This window comes from Aethalodelphis obliquidens, unplaced genomic scaffold (assembly GCF_003676395.1).
Source record: "Aethalodelphis obliquidens isolate GAN/ISIS:26980383/991018 unplaced genomic scaffold, ASM367639v1 scaffold64, whole genome shotgun sequence".
Lineage (NCBI taxonomy): Eukaryota > Metazoa > Chordata > Mammalia > Artiodactyla > Delphinidae > Aethalodelphis > Aethalodelphis obliquidens.
In genome coordinates, this window is record NW_020838008.1 from 1436108 (window position 1) to 1454320 (window position 18213).

An 18213-nucleotide genomic window follows, 5' to 3' on the forward strand; every position below is an offset into this window, starting at 1 on the left:
CCCCAGAATAGGAGAAAGCAGATTGTAGCTTTGAAAGGGGGCGGCCACAAGCAGCTACTGTCTACAGCGCAAAAGGTGGCCTTAAAAGTAGTGAGCTTTTCCTTATGAAGGGAATGTCAGAGGCTGGACGGCTGCCTAGAAACGGCCACCGAGAGAAGAGCAGCCTGAAGTCTCTCCCATTTCAGAAACTAAGAGGTGGTGATGGGGTAGCAGCTCTCGCATAGACAGATGCTGAGAAAGCTCGTCCTCTTTGGGATAACTGCCAAGATCCAAACTTGGACCGTGGCCCAGTACAGGTCCAAGTGGGGCGGGCACTTCCGGATCCGGGCATCGGGCGAGATCCTGTCAGCAGGTAATCACTGGTTGCTCTCCAGTCTGTCTCGCGACGTCATCCCACAGCGCCGGAAGTGGAGGAGTAACGTGAGCTTGTCAGCCTCCGCCGTTTCTAGGTAAGGCGGTTATCGGCCTACCTCTTCTGCCTGCCGGGTTGAGAGCCGTGGGAGTGGGCCTCAGGTCGGGTCCGCTGTTGCCTGTTAGGTGATGTGCCCTGAATAACGCTCTCACGGCTTCCTTCCCGGCAGGCGTTGCAGCATCCTCCGGCTCCAGGGCTCTAGGGCTCTGGGCTGCCCATTTCCCGTCTGCCGTGTTTTGGCGGCGCTCATGTTGGCCTCCGTCCCACTTCGCGTTCGTTCACCTGTGCCCCTGACACCTGTACCTAGCTTGGAACACAAGCCGAGGAAAGATTAGAGAATGGGCACTGTCCAACCCAAGGAGGCGGCGCAGCCTGTCAGGAAGGACATTGTTTTCTCCAGAAACGCTCCATGAGAGGAACTTGAGGGCCCTTCACAGCGTCCTCAACAGGCCTTACACGAAGACCAGAAGAAGCAAGCCTTTTCTCATGCAGACCAGTGATAGCGGTTCAACAAAGCAAGGATATAATTTCTATGTGGAATTAATGTGGTCCAGGTTTGGAGCCTTTTGAGAATTTGATTTATATTGGGCGTCATTAGAACACTTGAGACAGGACTCTTCACGTGGGAAGACACAACAGATTTGTGCCCTTTCACTTTAGTTGTGCTCTCGGATGATCTTTTTACATTTCCTTAGCTCCTGCTTTCATCCTACCTTCACTATTAACAAGAATGATAGTAGTGTTGAATGCTTGTTTTTTGCCAGATACTGAACTTTTTCTTCTTAATTTAGCCCTTGTGACAACGCTGTGGTGTAGAGCACTAATTAATATCGTTTTACAGCTGAAGAAATAAAAGACTTAGCTTAAATAACTGGCCACAAGTCGCACAGTCCGTAGGTGGTGGAGGCAAGATTTGAACTTGAGCAGTTGGATTTCAGAGGCTTGGATGTTATCCACTATTTTATAGTGATTTTCCTCAACTGTTTATCAAGTTCCCAAACACCTTACTCTATTGTTGTCTACTATTTTAGGGAGAAAATTGAGGTGGTCAGGTGGGCTCTCCCTCAAATTTCTGCCTCTGCCTTCCCTTCATACAGTCATCTAGCTTTACACCTATCTTTACCTTTCCTTCAGTATCAGAGGATGAGCTGTCTCCTGATCAAAGCAATTTCCTTTATTTTTGCTTCTGACCTTTCTTTTATACTTTCACCTATGAGACCTTGTTTTCATTTGTCTTTTGTGCCCTTGTCTATGTCCCAGTTATGTATAAACAAGGTCAGGTTTCTCATATCCATGTGTGTGTCGTCACCCCACCCCCCACGCTCCCAAGCCAGAAAGAAAGAAAAAGTTCCTAGTGATCCATCTTCCTTTGGCTCTCATCCAGTAACTCTCTTCCCCTCTCATCCAAACTTTTAAAAGAGTATTCTAAATTCTGTCTCCAACTCCACCTGCTGTTCCTTTCTGCAGTCTAGCTTTCAGATCTGTCATTCCCCTGAAATTTTATCCTGTAGTCACTAGTGATTGATTATCAAACCAGATAGACATTCTTCAGTCATTACTGGATTCCTTTGCTGCTTTTGAAACTTGATGATACCTTTCACTCCCTACTCCTTTGCTTCTCAGGACAATACACTCAACTGATTTATTCAACAAACATGTACTGTGATATAGAGATGAACAAGTCAAAGTGCCTCCTTCCTTTAAAGAGCTTACGTTCTGGCTGTTTTTCCATGTGCCTCTCTCACCAGTCATTTCTCCTGTGGATAGTCTTCTTCCTCCTCTCCTAAAATGTTGGGTGTTTACAAGGCTTGTGACTTTGACCCATTGTTCTTTTCATTCTGTACACACTGCCTCGGTGAGCACATCAACTAGCTTGGTTTTAACTCCCTCCTGCATGCTCCCAAATCGAAGTGTCCGCTTAGATCTCCTCTGAGTTTCGTGCTCACCTCTGACTACCCTGGACAGCTCTGCCTGCGAGTCCCACAGACTGTTCAAATTCTGTCTTCTCTGAACTTACTCTTAGCACATCCATCACTAAATCTTGTTGATTTTGCCCCCTAAATATTTCTCAAATCTGTGCTCTTTTTTCCATCTCTATTATTGTCTTACTTTGGATCTTCTTTGATCTGAAATATGATGGCCTTCTAACTGGTATCCCCCCCTCTAGTCCTGTATCCGATGTTATCTGTTCTCCACACTACCTACCCTCCTCCCCCAAATGATCTTTGAAAACACATCTGACTGAGTCAAAGTCCTGCTAATAATATTTAAGGGGATCTGTCTGTTCATTCATACAATCTTTTCTCTCATTCAGCAAATATTTATTGTTTACTAAATTGCAAAATCCATTAGAGCTTCTAACGTTTGAGCTTTGCAGCTGGTCACCCAGGGCTCTGCTTCATCTGGACCAGCCTGCATCTCCGTCCTCTTTTTTTGCCTCATACTTAGGTTGCAGCAGTCCTGAACTGCTTCTTCATGTGCACTGTGCTGTTTCTTTGTGCACTGCCCTTGCTGTTCCCTTTGACTGGAATCTTCTCTCTGATTCCTTTCTCTTCTTCCTGCTCCTCACCTAATTAGGCTGCCCACTTTCACCTAATTAACCCAGTTAATGTATAGGTCTCATTTTAGGCCCACCTCTTATTGGAAACCTTCCTTGACACTTCCTTTCTCCAAGTCTAGGTTGGATACTCCAGCTTTGTGCTCCCACAACACCCTTTGCATAGACCAATCATTATACTTTCCACATTTGTTACAATTGTTTTTGAGTCTCTCTCCTCCACAAGACTCTGAGCCTTTTGAAGGCAGGTATGATGTATAATACCTGCATCATACAATACAAGTGAGATGTGTTACCTCCTTATTCCCAGCACCAGGGTGGCATAAGGTACATGGTAGACATGCAGTAATTTTGATTGAATGATCAAATGACTGAAGACAAAAAGTATATGATGTAGTGATTACGAACCCATTCTCAGGAGTTCCCTGGTGGTCTAGTGACTAGGATTCTGGCCTTTCACTGCCGTGTCCTGGGTTCAATCCCTGGTCGGGGAACTGAGATCCTGCAAGCCATGCAGTGTGGTCAAAAAAACCCCAAACAAGACAACAACAGCAACAAAATAACCCGTTCTCTGGAATAATTCAAATCCTATCTCTGGCACACATTGGCTGTGTGACTTGAACATGTTGCTTTTCTTTTCTAAGACTTAAATTTTCCTTAGAATGAGAGTTGTGAAGATTAAATGAGATGATGTAAGTAAGACATTTAGCAAGTGCCTAGCACATGGTATGCACTTGATAAAAGTATGCTGAAGACCAGCAGATCCAGAAGTACAAGACCAGACCTAGCCTAGGCCAGTGACTTCCAGAGATCCTTCCTCTGAGTTTCCTGAATGGATGCAGTCTGTTTACAAGGAGATTATAATCTCATTTGGCCAGTGGGATTACATCCATATTTCATTTTCAGAAAAGGTAAATCCGACCACACGCAATAACAAGATGTAGAGAAGAGAAGAGGAGATGTAGAGGAGAGAAGGCTCTGTGAAGGCCTCAGGGAGGAGGTGGGACTTGGAAGTTGAGAAGAATTTTTTGTTTTTTTAGGAGGAAGGGAAGAGTATAATTCAGTACCAGGAGAGCATATTCATAATGACTTACTTGGGAGACCTGATGTAGTATGTTATACCTGAAGGATGTATGTGAGGGGAAGGAAAGAGAGAGAGGGATGGGTAAATGGGACTAGTTTTATGAAAAGAAGTGGGAGGTGAAATAAGTAACCTCTGTGGGGTTAAAGTATGAGTCTCAACTTCAAGCCTGAGGGATTTGGGATTGATCAGGGCTGTGCTGGACATTATGGTAGCCCTCAGCCACGTGTAGCTATCGTAAATTTAAGGTAAATTTTAAAAAAGCTAAGTAAGAAATTTAGTTCCTCTGTTGCACCAGCTACATTTCAGTTGCTTGATTGTCACATGGTGGCTACGTTAGTGTTTAGAACACTTATATCATTGCAGAACATTCTTCTGGACAGCGTGTTCCAGGTTACCAGATTTCTGGCCTTGTGCGGCCCATCAGATCACTTGGGTCCCTTAAGAAATAATCAGAATTTCTTTCTGACCAGTCCCTACAACTCTGGAGTGAAAAGTGTGGGGCTGAAAAGTAGAGAATTAGGATTTACCCACATAAATGTGGAGATGGGGTTGCTCAGAGAGAGTAGCAAAGCACCCCACGTAAGAGGAGCTAGAGGAGGGGAGAGAGAAGGAAGGCAGGAGAACCTGGATAGGATTATTATCTGGTCATTCACTTGCAAATATTTATTATATTCTTGCTGTATGCTAGGTATTAAGTGCTAGGGGTATAGTGGAAGGAAAAATGGCCTTGACTTCTGCTGTCATAGAGCTTGCAGTTTATGGAGTTTTACTGGATGAGTTATATTGAAGATTCAGGAACATCCATCCTTATGTGCTCCCCATATTCTAAAATGCTTCATTCCTAGAAGTTGGAATTGAAGGCTGAAATGGGCGAAGATATTGCTTAAGGTTAGTTACATAAGCATCCTGTAGTCACTGCTTCAGTTTCTCAAGGTGTAGTAAATAGAAACATTATAACTTCAGAACTTTAGAGGGAATGAAGCATATGAATGTATGTTTGTGTGGGGCAGGAGGGGTAGGTCCTATTATCCTGCAAAAGTCAGCCATGCTCTCAGCTGTCCTCTGGATTCCCTCCTGTCCCTGCTATTCAACTGTTCTCTTTTCAGGCTTCTTTTATTATTACTGTGAGTAGTCAGTCACCAGATGACTTATTTCCCAATGCTTGATGAAGACATACTTCATTTCTCAGTCCATTACCTGCTCATTCATCAGTTTCCAGCAAGAGCAAACATGCCCCTCTGAACACATAGTGTTTAGAAGTGGGACTTGCTGTAGCACCATCATCATTTGAGGCTCTGGGTTTAGGATTTTAGATTTACAGCTGACTCTTCATGCTCTTGCATCAGCTCCCTCACAAAGGAGTTGCCTTTTAGACCTAACTCTGGCCCACATTAAATTTATTAAATGACTCATCTCTGACTCTAGATTTCTCCACTCCAGCCTGCCTATACACAGCATCATTTCACCTCACTCTGCAGCTCAGACCCTGGCAGTTGTCTCCTATGGATTGTTAAATCTCCACTTTTTGGCCTAGTGTTCTTTCAACGCCTTTGCCTTCTTTGGGTGACTCTCTGGGGCAGCTCCTCTGGGTTGGCCAACTAAGGTCTGCTTCTCACCCCTCACCCATGGCTTGTCATTGCTGAAATCTGTACCGTCACTTGTGCTTTTTGAAATGGAATGTCCACTCCCACTCCTTTTCTTTCTTATCAGTCCCCTTGGCTCTTGGCTTTTTCTACTGGGCAGTTTCCAAAGCCTTTCCTGACTGATCCTATTTCTGTGACTGCATGTCTTCAGCACTCATTTGCTCACTCTGCTTTGCGTTATTCTGTCTTTGCAGATGGTAGTGAAACTCTGATTTTGAAAAATCTGGTTTCTTTTCTCTCCCCTTTGGATACAAAGCTTGTGCAGAGCGGCTGATTGAGTGTTGCCTTGCCTGCAAGGGGTGTTTCGCAAGGAGAGGGTATTTGAGGCTTGAGCATTAGTAGGCTTCTGGAGTCTAGGGAGGTGTCCCAAAGATCTAGTCTGTCCCTCCCACAGTTCCCTGTTCTGCCCCTAGGTGATCTCATCCTCTCTTTTTACCCTAACTTCTGTGACATGTTGATGCTTCTCATATATATACATTCAGTTAAGGACAGATACTTCCTTTTTGTGTCAGAGCTGGTCATAATTCTTACAACTTTAACAACCTTGTGGCATTTACCTTTATAAGCCCCTGATTCTTTCTCTCCCCTGAAACACTTTGTTTTACTCGAAACTGTGTCTCCTGAATTGCAATTCCCAAGACTCCAAATAACGCACTTTATAGTCTCAAAAAATACACACACACACACACACACACACACACACACACACACACACACACACACACACACACACACACATATATATACTTTCAGTCCCTTCCCCTCCTTGAGCTTCATACCCGTATATCCTAGTGTGACTCTAGGATCTTCTGCAGGCAACTTAATCTAATTGCGTTTTAATCTGAAATCATCTCTTCTTCGCTTATCATTTATCCCTAAATTATGTCTCCAGTGTATTCCTCATTTTGGGTAATGAGTACTTCCAAATTAGAAACCTTCACTCCCTTGTTATTCCCCAAATGCAGTCAGCAATAAGTCTACCTTCACAATTTCTCCTGGCTCTTTTTCCTCTCCATCCTCTTTCTTCAGGCCTCGTCCCTCTCCCGAATTTCTTCTCTTTCTCTTCTACTGATATCCTACATGACCATAAAAGTTGTTTTACAAAAGAATATCAGACCCTCCAGTAGTGTTGTGCAGGTTGTGTATTGCACAAAGGTGCTGCATTCACACTTTAGAAATTGTAGATTTGTATATTTATTATGACTATCTTCTGGCAGATGGCAGTAAAATGTGTTGTTCTAACATCAGTATGTTTTGACAGTTAAGGAATGGAAACCTTGATGCCTATGGAGAACATCCTCTGTTCTTATGTCCTTAGCTCTCTGCCAGGCAAGCTTCTCACCCTTTAAAACTGAGCGTGAATATCCCTTCCTTGTGAAGCCTTTTTTGATGCTCCCTACAAGAGTTAGTCTTTCCTTTCCCTGGGCTAAGGCCATATTTGGCTACTCCCTTCTTATAGTAGATATTACATTATGTTGTAATAATTGATATATGAGTCTGCCCCATTGTACTCCAGGCCCCTGAAGGCTAGGGACAATGTTTCATCATTCTTTGATCCTCAGCAGGTAGCTTAATGTCCAGCACATAGAGTATATCAATAAACGTAACAAATATTTGATTACATAGCATGACTGAGGCACAGAAGTAAATACTTTACCCATATTGTTTTATTTAATCCTCACAACACCTTCATGAGTCCTGTCATTATCACATTTTACAGGTGAGGAAATTGAGACTAGGGAGGTGAAGTCACTTGCCTCAAGACGAACAGCTGGTAAATGGCATGTGTGGTGGTGCTGGGGTGTGGTCCTGGAGGACCTGTGCTAGTTTTTCCAGCGATTCTCTTGTGTTTTGTCTCTCAGACTAATGATGCGGGTGTGCTGGTTGGTGAGACAGGACAATCGGCACCAGCGAATCAAACTTCCACATTTGGAAGCAGTCATGGTTGGGCGCAGCCCCGAGACCAAGATCACTGACAAGAAATGTTCTCGACAGCAAGGTAACTGGTCATAGGATTGTGGAGATTACCATGTTTGGTTCCCTCAGATGGTGATATAATCAAAGATGTACATTTCCTGGATGGTACTGATGGAAAACCTTTTGTGTGCCATAAACAAAACTCAGGAACTGAGCTCTTTTAGCCAGTGCTAGGGCCCCATGCACTCCTGACTCCACCCTCTGAAAGTGGTTAATATTCAGTGTTGGGAGCAGGCAGGTTCTATCCTGTACTATGGGTTGGTGGAACTGAGTTCTGCACTCTGCTTTGCCCAGGGAGATTCCTCTTTGGGCAGTGAGACAATTGAATTCTGGGATTTCCAGTTTGGAACCATGTCTGAGAAGTGATGGGATGGTTTCGTCCTTTACATTTTGCCACACACAGAGGGTGGTATCTTTAAAAGACTATGACATCTAGCTCTTGAAATGCCTTTCATGGGATTTAATGAAATGAAAGTCCTTAGGAAAAATCTTTACCATGTACCTCATTTTTTACCTGTAAACTCCAGACATGCTCACTGCTACCAGGCCTCCCCCTGCAGTGTGTTTGCCATGGTTCCTAAGGCTTGGAGTCTGCAGCACTGATTATGGTTTTTCCCACATGAGTTAATCTAAATGGGAAAAAGAAAAATGCCATGCTTGAGCTGGCTAAGCCAAACATACAGAAGCAGACTCTGCTTCTTGCTCTCTGTCTGCCTTGTCACAGCAGCAGCTGTAGGGATGTGTATGTCAGCCTGTCCAGAGGCTTTTTGTTCACGTATCTGAACACAAGTATTTAGTGTTACTTCTTCCCACACATGCTCAGACTGTTCTGTCCCTGCAATCCTTTTTCTAGAATATTCTTTCTACTCCTCCTACCCAAGGCCAGCTGAACTTCAGTTTTCCAGGAACGTATCTTTTAACTTTTTCTCTGTTGAAGGCATCTGATGGTTTCATACAATAGTGGAAGTCTTGATTTAATCCTGAGATATAAGAGCTTGTGAGAGAAATGGGTCCCCTTTCCTGACTGCAGAGTCTGTGATCCTGAGTGGGCCAAGGGCTCTGGAATAGGGAGACTTGTAGGGATTCAGTGAAGCTGCCTTATAAAGATATTAGCAGTAGCTAAGGGAGTATGTACACTGTTGGGCATTTTATGGAAGGACCTGGAGCCCTAGCCACCTGAATAATGGATGATTTTGCTCTTAGGCCTTTGAGGAAACCCTTGTCACATTGCCTCCTGGAGTGAGGCTTCATTGTCTTGTAGGGAGAACAGGAGCAAGTGCCTGGTTCTTCATGGCATTTGGGTTTAACTTTTTTCAATCTCTTTCAGTACAGTTGAAAGCGGAGTGTAACAAAGGATATGTCAAGGTAAAGCAGGTATGTCTATTTGTAACTTGGATTTCCATGTTATACTTGATGATTTTCTTACACTGTTGACTTTAGAATGTCTGTGCCAGCCAATAAAGGGTTCTCTGTCACGTGTGGAAGTGGCAGAGTAACGGAAGTGAATATTAAGCACAGTGCCTGGCACATAGTAAGTGGTGAACATAGGAGTAGCTATATTGCTATTATTATAATTATTTTCTGATTATTCCATAGGTAGGGGTCAATCCCACCAGCATTGACTCACTCATAATTGGGAAAGACCAAGAGGTGAAGCTGCAGCCTGGCCAGGTCCTCCACCTGGTGAATGAACTTTATCCATATATCATAGAGTTTGAGGAAGAGACAAAGAACCCTGGCCTGGAAACACACAGGAAGAGAAAGAGGTCAGGCAACAGTGATTCTGTAGAAAGGGATGCTGCCCAGGAAGCTGAGGCCAGTACAAGACTAGAACCTGGGAACAACTCTAGCCAGTGCTCTGTGCCCCCAAAGAAGGAGAAAGATGCATCCACCAAAAAGGTGAGGGTAGTGTGCTTGATAGATGATGTGGAGATTAAACGAGGTGTAATGACTACTTAATTGTTTTGTATGCAGTAAAGCCCAGATATGCCTAAGGGGTTATTAACCATGATGAAAGAGTCACTTGTTTGTGTCACCAGTCAGTTGGGTGAATATCCCTTTATGTACTTTTCTCTTGAATTTCTGAGGTAAGCCCCTTGAAGGTAGGGTGATAATGGCAGTGTGCTTAACACTGAGCTGCTAAAATGGGTCAGTGTATATCTGTAGAAGGTTAAGATTGGAACATTCTTCATAGATCATGTGATTCACATCCTGATGTCAAAGTGGAAACTTAGGCTGTACATGGAGTGGGAGAGGGCAAAGAACATGCAGTTCACACTCTGGTGTTTCCAGCCTCTGTCTAGACATGCAGCTCTGAATATGGTAAGAAAATTGGGGATGGCTTATGATTCATAAAGGAAAAGGTTGAGGTAAAGAGATATAGTTTAATTCTTAAAGACTGACCTTATTTCCAAGTTTGGTTGGACTTTGCTGATGTCCAGTATTAACTACTGACAAATTTAACTATCGCATTTGTGATTTACATTGCCCCTTTTTGCTCTAGGAATCATTGGGCCACTGGAGTCAAGGCTTGAAGATTTCAATGGAGGACCCCAAAATGCAGGTCAGAATAAAATTTTGGCATTGAAATACATTTCACATTTTAAATGATCACTTCACAGAGTTCATAACTACAAATGAAATCCAAGGAAATTAGTCCTTCTGAGTGAGATTCGTTTTACTGGGCTATTTTGTGATATCAAGTGGCTTTTCTCATTGTCAGTAAGTTAGCAACTGGAGTTCTTTGGAGAGAAGCCAAGTTTTTCAAATGAATATCCCTTCTGCCTTGTTCCTCCTTCTTCCTTCTTCTTCTGGGTACTATTATTATAAGGGAAGTTGTGTTAACCTTAGTGTGGTCTCTTTCAACAGAGTGTCAGATAATGTATAGTGACTGTAGTTATTGGGCTGCCCTGGGAATAATAGTCAGGCATCATCCTGGGAGGAGTCTGAGTTCTTAAATTACATCCTGGGGTGACAAGGGGCAATCTGATAGGGCTTCTTGGAACACACTTGCATGTATCATGTGGTCTGCTGTGTTAGAGTGAGAATAGTGCATTTGAGTTCATGCCTGCAGGGGTTTTACATCAGATCCTCAGGAACTATGTGCCTCTTCTGTGTGTTCTGTGTAGTGTGGTGACTGAAAACGCAGACTGGAGTCAACTAGATCTGTGTTGGAATTCTAGACTTCCCACTTAGTACTGATAACTAAGTGACCTGGCACAAGACACTCAACTTATCTGAGTCTCTGTGCTTTCATTGGTCAAAATCGGGATACTAAGACCTTCTGCACAAGATTGTGGTGGGAATTAAGTGAGTTAATGAATGTGACTGTATCTGGCACACACAAGATGCACTGTAGATGTCCGTTTCCTTCTCTTGTGCCCCTCTGCTAGGTTTACAAAGATGAGCAGGTGGTGGTGATTAAGGATAAATACCCCAAGGCTCGTCACCACTGGCTGGTCTTACCATGGGCCTCCATTTCCAGTCTGAAGGCTGTGACCGGAGAACACCTTGAGCTCCTCAGACACATGCACACTGTGGGGGAAAAAGTGATTGCAGACTTTGCTGGGTCTAGCAAACTCCGCTTCCGATTGGGCTACCATGCCATTCCCAGCATGAGGTAAGCCTTGTGGGGAGTGCTGGTGTGTCCTGGTTCTATCTAGGTGGACAGATGGATTCAGCCTGGGTCTGCTGACTGTGCTCATAGCCCTGAGGTCCAGGGGAGTAGGGTGGGGTGTTTCCAAGGCAGGTGGGCTGAAACTTCAACCCTCCTGCCTGACTTGCTCATAAGCCTTGAGTTCCTACTTCTGCTTATAATTCGATAACTTACAGTTCTTTGTTCTTCTCAAAGTGTAAACTCTGATAGCCTAACTTATGAACTAGATGAAGCAGCTTCATTGCCTTCGGGTGAAGAACTGTGGTCAGTGGCTTTTATCAGATTTTTCAGAAGCATCTATAACCCCTAAATGATTAGGGGCCATTGCTTTGAAGGAGGCAAGCATCACTGAATTCTTTCATGACAGCCTAGTAGATCTAAGATTTAAAATAAAATGAGAAAAAAGTGTAGAGCCTGTTTTCCTTTGGCTCATACCCAGAAGGATTCAGAAATTAATGATTGATTCTTTTCAAGGAATGAAAGCAAGGCAGATCTCCAGTTCTTTTGAGCTAAGCAACAAGATAAGCAGAGTGATTGGGTTTCTGAGTCTTTATCTTAGGCTGTTTTTTTTTTTTTTTGGTGGTAAAATACACGTAACATAAAATTTACTATTTTAACTATTTTTAAGTGTACAGTTCAGTGGCATTAAGTACATTCACATTGTTGTGCGACCATCACCACCATCTATTTCTAGAACTTTTTTCATCTTCCTGAATTACCTCTCATTCCTTCCTCCCCCTAGCCCTTGGCAACCACGATTCTAGTTTCTGTTTCTATGAATTTGACTTCCCTAGGTACCTTGTATAAGTGGAATTATACAGTATCTGTTGTTTTGTGGCTGGATTATTTCACTTAGGATAATGTCTTCAAGGTTCATCCATATTGTAGCGTGTGTCAGAATTTCTTTTGGTTATTTTATCTAACCACCTAACAGTCTTCACAGTTTATTAGGTGGGTAATTATGACTTAGATTACTGGTTACCTTAACAAGTGAAATTTTTGTGCCACATTTTTTCCCCATCAATACTCTTTATTTTAAATTGAGGCATAACTTACATACAATAAAATGCACAATAAGATCTATAGTTTGATCAGTCTTGATGTATATGCCATGTAACTGTCACTGTGATCAAGATACAGAACGTTTCTATCATCTCCCAGGAAGTTCCCTTGTGCTCCTTTCTTGCAGTCCTCCCCTCAATCCCCACGTGTTGTTCTCCTTTCTTTCAGCATAGATTAGTTTTGTCTGTTCTAGAACTTCATATAAGTGAATCATACAATGTATCCTCTTTTTCTATCTTTTTTTGGTCAGCATAATGGATTTTGAGATTCATGCATGTTGTTGTGTATATCATGGATATACTTCATTTTTTTGCTCTTGTATAAATACCCAGAAGTGGAATTGCTAGGTCACAGGGTGGAAGTTATGTTGTATCTCATTAAAAAAATATTTTTTAATTGTTAAAACCTTATTCAAAAATTTAGGGCAAAAAGTCACCCATAATCCTATTTCCCTAATACTGCAGAGCTCATGACTAACAGCCCTTGATCACAAAGCCCTTTTCACGTAGTAATCATGGTGTCCATACCCTTTTTTTAAAAAAATTTTTAATTGGGGTGCTTCCCTGGTGGTGCAGTGGTTGAGAGTCCGTCTGCCGATGCAGGGGACACGGGTTTGTGCCCCGGTCCGGGAGGATCCCACATGCTGCGGAGCGGCTGGGCCCATGATCCATGGCCGCTGAGCCTGCGCGTCCAGAGCCTGTGCTCCGCAACGGGACAGCCCACAACAGTGAGAGGCCCACGTACCACAACAAAAAAAAAAAGAAAAAAAATTTTAATTGGGGTATAGTTGCTTTACAATGCTGTGTCAGTTTCTGCTGTACAACGAAGTGAATCGATTATATGTATACATATATCCTCTCCCTCTTGGACCTCCCTTCCCCCGCCCCCATCCCACCCATTGAGGTCACCACAGAGCACCGAGCTAAGCTCCCTGTGCTATACAGCAGGTTCCCACTAGTTATCTATTTTACACATGGTAGTGTATATATGTCAATCCTAATCTCCCAATTCATCCCAGCCCCTGCTTCCCACCCTGTGTCCACATGTCTGTTTTCTGCATCTGCTATTGTGCTAAGGGGAATGCTAAAGGCAAGAGCTGTGACTGGTGTGGGTGGGAAGCAAAATGACCAGTAAGTAAAGTTTCCAGTTACATATCCTTTTATGATCACTCTTTTTTTTGCGGTACGCGGGCCTCTTACCGCTGTGGCCTCTCCCATTGCGGAGCACAGGCTCCGGACGCGCAGGCCCAGCGGCCATGGCTCACGGGCCCAGCTGCTCTGCGGCGCGTGGGATCCTCCTGGACTGGGGCACAAACCCATGTCCCTTGCATCGGCAGGCGGACTCTCAACCACTGCGCCACCAGGGAAGCCCTATGATCACTCTTTATGATATCATTTTGAATAAATTAAAGATAGGAAGGAAAAGGTAATAAATTAAATATTTTTTCTATTGTAAAAGTAATATATTTTCAATTTAGAAAATATAAAACTGGAAGTATGAAGTAGAACAAAGATCTTCTATAATATCACCACTAATTAAACTCTAGACCTTATTCAAATTTCAGCCATTTTTCTTTCCATTTTTTTTCTGCTCCAGGATCCCACATTGCATTTATTTGTTGTCTCTCCTTAGTCTCCCTGATCTGTGACAGCTCCTCCTCCTTTTCTGGTTTTCATGACCTTGACACTTTTTATGAGTACTGGCTAGTTGTTTTACGGGATGTCTCTCAATTTGAGTTTGTCTGATGTTTTTTCATGACTAGATTAAGGTTATCAATATACCACAGAAATGATGTGTGTCCTTCTCAGTGCATCATATCAAGGAGTGCATGATGTCAAGATGGTTTGTTGCTCGTGATATTCACCTTGATCACTTTGTTGAGGTGGTGTCTGCCAGGTTTCTCTACTCAAAGTTACTGTTTTTCCCTTGTAATTGATGAATATCTTGGGGGGAGATGTTTAAGACTATGCTACTATATATTTTCTCCTCAAACTTTTGCCCAGTGATTTTAGCATCTATTGGTGGATCTTGCCTGCAACAGTTATTATTATGGTGTTTACCTAATGGTAATTTTGTTTCCCTCATTCCTTCTAATTTATTAATTGGAATTACTCTGTGTGGAAGAACTGTCCCTTCTCCCCCATTATGTATTTATTCAATACACGTATGGACTCATGGATATTTATTTTAGTCTGTAGGATTTAATTTAATCTATCTCTGTTTATTGCTCAAATTGTTCCAGCTTTGGTCATTGGAAATTCCTTTAGATTGGCTCCTGTATCACTTTGACATGCCCCAAACATTTTTTGAGCTCTTCCTTATTTTCTGGCTCCTTATTTTTTGGAACAAGATGTTCCAGGCTTATCTTATATTTTTCCTGTTCTAGCCCTGGAATGAACCACTTTTCCAAAGAGCCCTAGTTCTTTTTAATGGATAATGACATTTATAAGCCAAGACTAGGGCACGAGGTTTCTGTAGAGAGAAGTGGTTGGTTCCAGAGTGTCTTTGCTTCTAGGTTCTCTTAGCAGATGAAGCCAGGAAATACATGCATGAATCCTTACCCACACAGATACATGTACCTCTCTGTTTATTTCTCTGTTTACCTACCTGTACATGTGTATGGAAAGCCATGAGCTCATGCTGATACTTCTGATTCCAGTCCAACTCCACAGGTTCATCCTTGTCTTCCTGTTTCCTTTTTTGTGACTTCTTTCTCCAACAGTGAGAAATTTGGCTCTCTTTAGCTACAATTAGTTCACTTATTTGTTCAGTCCTAGTATACACATAAAATAGTTGCAGAATTGCTAATCCGCACCCAGGTGAGAAAGACATTTTACTCACTAGAGTACAGACTTTGTATATAACGTTCTTTTTATCTTTACAGAATTCAGTCAAAATACTGTTTTCCAAGCTTAACTAGGTAGTTATTTTCTTCCTGACCCCCTTCAGTGTGGTTCCCTTTTTATTTGTAATACAGTTAGGTTTATTTGTTACTGCTTATATTCCATTTTAAATTCCCACACGGCACTGGTTGGTTTTGATGATTTGTTGGGAGAATGTGAAATATTACTGATTCTAAGAGTCAAAGCTATACAAAAAGTCATCCTACTTGGTTTAACAAGTCCAAAAGCAAACTCTTGGTTTTCTTCCTTAAACCTGCTTTTCCTGAAGCTTCTTCATCTTAGCAAGTGGCACCTCCCCAAACCTACATCCAATCCATTAGTTGGTCCCATTGGTTCTATTCCAGAATATATTCAAAATTGGATTGCTTCTTGTCATCTCGACTGCTATAGCTCCTGTCTAAAACATGATTATTTCTGGCCTGGACTGCTGCAGCAGCCTCCTAACTGGTCTCTCTGTATCCATCCTTACCCTTTCTACAGACCTTTCTCCACACAGTAGCCAGAGTGATCTTATCAAGTGTCAATCAGATAACAGGACTCCCCTGCTTAAAATCCTTCAGTGGTTCCCAGTGTAATCAGAATAAAATGCAAACCCTCTGCCAACCTGTAAGACCCTTTATGATCTGGCTTCTACCTAGTCCCTGCTCCTTGTTTCCAGCCATTCCAGCCATATTTCCTTTCTGCTCCTTGGTTGCACCAAGCCCTTTTTCAGGGCCTTCACACTTGGTCTCCCCACTCCCTGAAACACTCTTTCAGATCTTTGCTTTCATGACTGCTTTCTCAGCTCAAATCACTGCCTGGGAGAGGCCTTCCCTGGACACCCTAGCTACTTAAAGAGGCAGCCTCTACCCTCAGGCACTCTCTATCCCATTCCCCTGTTTTATTTTTTTCTTAGCAATGTTAACATTTTGAATTTTCCTTGTTTATCTGTTTACTTATTTATTATTTCTCTCCCCTCATTAGAATATAATTCCTGTAAGGGCATAGGCCTTTCCCATTTTGTTCACTGCTAAATTCCCAGTGCTAGTACAGTGCTTGGCCCGAGTAGGTACTTAATGAGCCGTAAATAGTCTTTTTTTTTTTTTAATTAGGATACAGTTGCTTCACAATGTTGTGCTAGTGTCTGCTGTACAGTGAAGTGAATCAGCCATATGTATATACATATCCCCTCCCTTCTGGTTTTCCCTCCCCTCTAGGTTACCTCAGAGCATCGAGTAGAGTTCCTGCGCTATACAGCAGGCTCTCATTGGTTATCTATTCCATACATAGCAGTGTATACATGTCAATCCCAATCTCCCAATTCATCCCATCCCCTTTCCCCTCTCAGTGTCCATGCATTTGTTCTCTACGTCTGTGTCTCTATTTCTGCTTTGCAAATAAGATCATCTATACCATTTTTTTAGATTCCTTATATATGCATTAATATATATTGGGTTTTCTCCTTCTGACTTACTTCACTCCGTATGACAGTCTCTAGGTCCATCCATGTCTCTACAAATGACCCCATTTCGTTCCTTTTAATGGCTGAGTAATATTCCATTGTGTATATGTACCACATCTTCTTTATCCATTCATCTGTCGATGGACATTTAGGTTGCTTTAAATAGTCTTAAGTGAATGAATGAATGAGTGGAGTTAAATGGAAACACTATCAATATTTTACATACCCATACTTTTTGTCATTTTGATTAAGCTAGGTTTAATGGTCAATCTTTGTTTCCTCTCAACTAGCCATGTACACCTTCATGTGATCAGCCAGGATTTTGATTCTCCTTGCCTTAAAAACAAAAAACACTGGAATTCTTTCAATACCGAATACTTCCTCGAATCACAAGGTAAACAGTGTTCTTTGGTTTTTACATTTGTTTCATTTTCTCAGTTGTTCTTTTTTTAAAAAAATTAATTAATTAATTTACTTTTGGCTGTGTTGGGTCTTTGTTGCTGTGCACGGGCTTTCTTTAGTTGGGGTGAGAGGGGACTACTCTTCGTTGCAGTGTGCAGGCTTCTCATTGTGGTGGCTTCTCTTGTTGCAGAGCACGGGCTCTGGGCGCATGGGCTTCAGTAGTTGTGGCACGTGGGCTCAGTAGTTGTGGCTTGCAGGCTCTAGAGTGCAGGCTCAGTAGTTGTGGTGCATGGGCTTAGTTGCTTGGCAGCATGTGGGATCTTCCCCGATCAGGGATCGAACCCCTGCATTGGCAGGCGGATTCTTAACCACTGCCCCACCAGGGCCCTTCTCAGTTGTTCTTATACTTGATTCATTTGTTTTCCAAAATAACCTGGCTTCAAAAACCCATGTACAACTTTGTGTTGCCTGTACAGAGAGCCCCACTGAAAGAAACTGGGTTATTTGGATTGTAGTAGGATTGCCACTTTGCTGTGAGCAGCCTTCTTGGGGGACTTAGAATGCTGTTATGTCAGGGTCTAAAAATGATTGTTTATTTTAACAATGGGGGACTTCAGAGGTTGTCCTGAGAATTATTGGAGTTTATGGATCTGAAAGCTCTAAACAGTTATTTCTTCCTTCTGCCAGCAGCTAGGGGGCTGCCTTCCGTCAAGAGTGGTTACTTAACAGGGAAAGGCTGTGTATACAGAAGGAAGCATTTCCCAGTGTGTATACTGTGAAACTTCATCATGCTGGGATGTTAATGATGACAGCTCCCATTGACCAAGGGCTAACTAGGGGTAAAGCCCTGTGATAATTAGCCTTTGACATAGTAACATGGATTGCTTAGAGTGTATCCTGAAGGAATGTAACCATCTCAGAAATAAGTTGCTCAGATTTAGAACCTGACTGAGCCCATTTTCCCAATAGTGAATGTAACCTCAAGTTTACTAGCTTTAAGGATACCTGGCATATTTGGGAGTCAGATTTTCTTCCTTCCTTCCTTCCTTCCTTCCTTCCTTCCTTCCTTCCTTCCTT

General features: G+C 42.6%; 1 protein-coding gene across 4 annotated transcripts in view; it reads left to right on the forward strand.

The window, feature by feature from the left end:
* Positions 1–380: 380 nt before the first annotated feature.
* Positions 381–18213, forward strand: part of APTX (aprataxin) — a 29956-nt gene continuing 12123 nt past the window's right edge. Inside the window, exons 1-8 of one of the 4 annotated variants that reach the window (XM_027089003.1) lie at positions 381–449; positions 582–966; positions 7559–7695; positions 9001–9047; positions 9270–9572; positions 10177–10236; positions 11066–11292; positions 17025–17128. In XM_027089003.1, coding sequence (XP_026944804.1) covers positions 899–966; positions 7559–7695; positions 9001–9047; positions 9270–9572; positions 10177–10236; positions 11066–11292; positions 17025–17128 — 946 coding nt within the window. In that variant the 5' untranslated portion in view covers positions 381–449; positions 582–898. Of the gene's footprint in view, positions 967–7558; positions 7696–9000; positions 9048–9269; positions 9573–10176; positions 10237–11065; positions 11293–17024; positions 17129–18213 lie in introns of all 4 variants that reach the window. The other 3 variants (XM_027089005.1, XM_027089002.1, XM_027089004.1) reach the window with 3 other exon arrangements.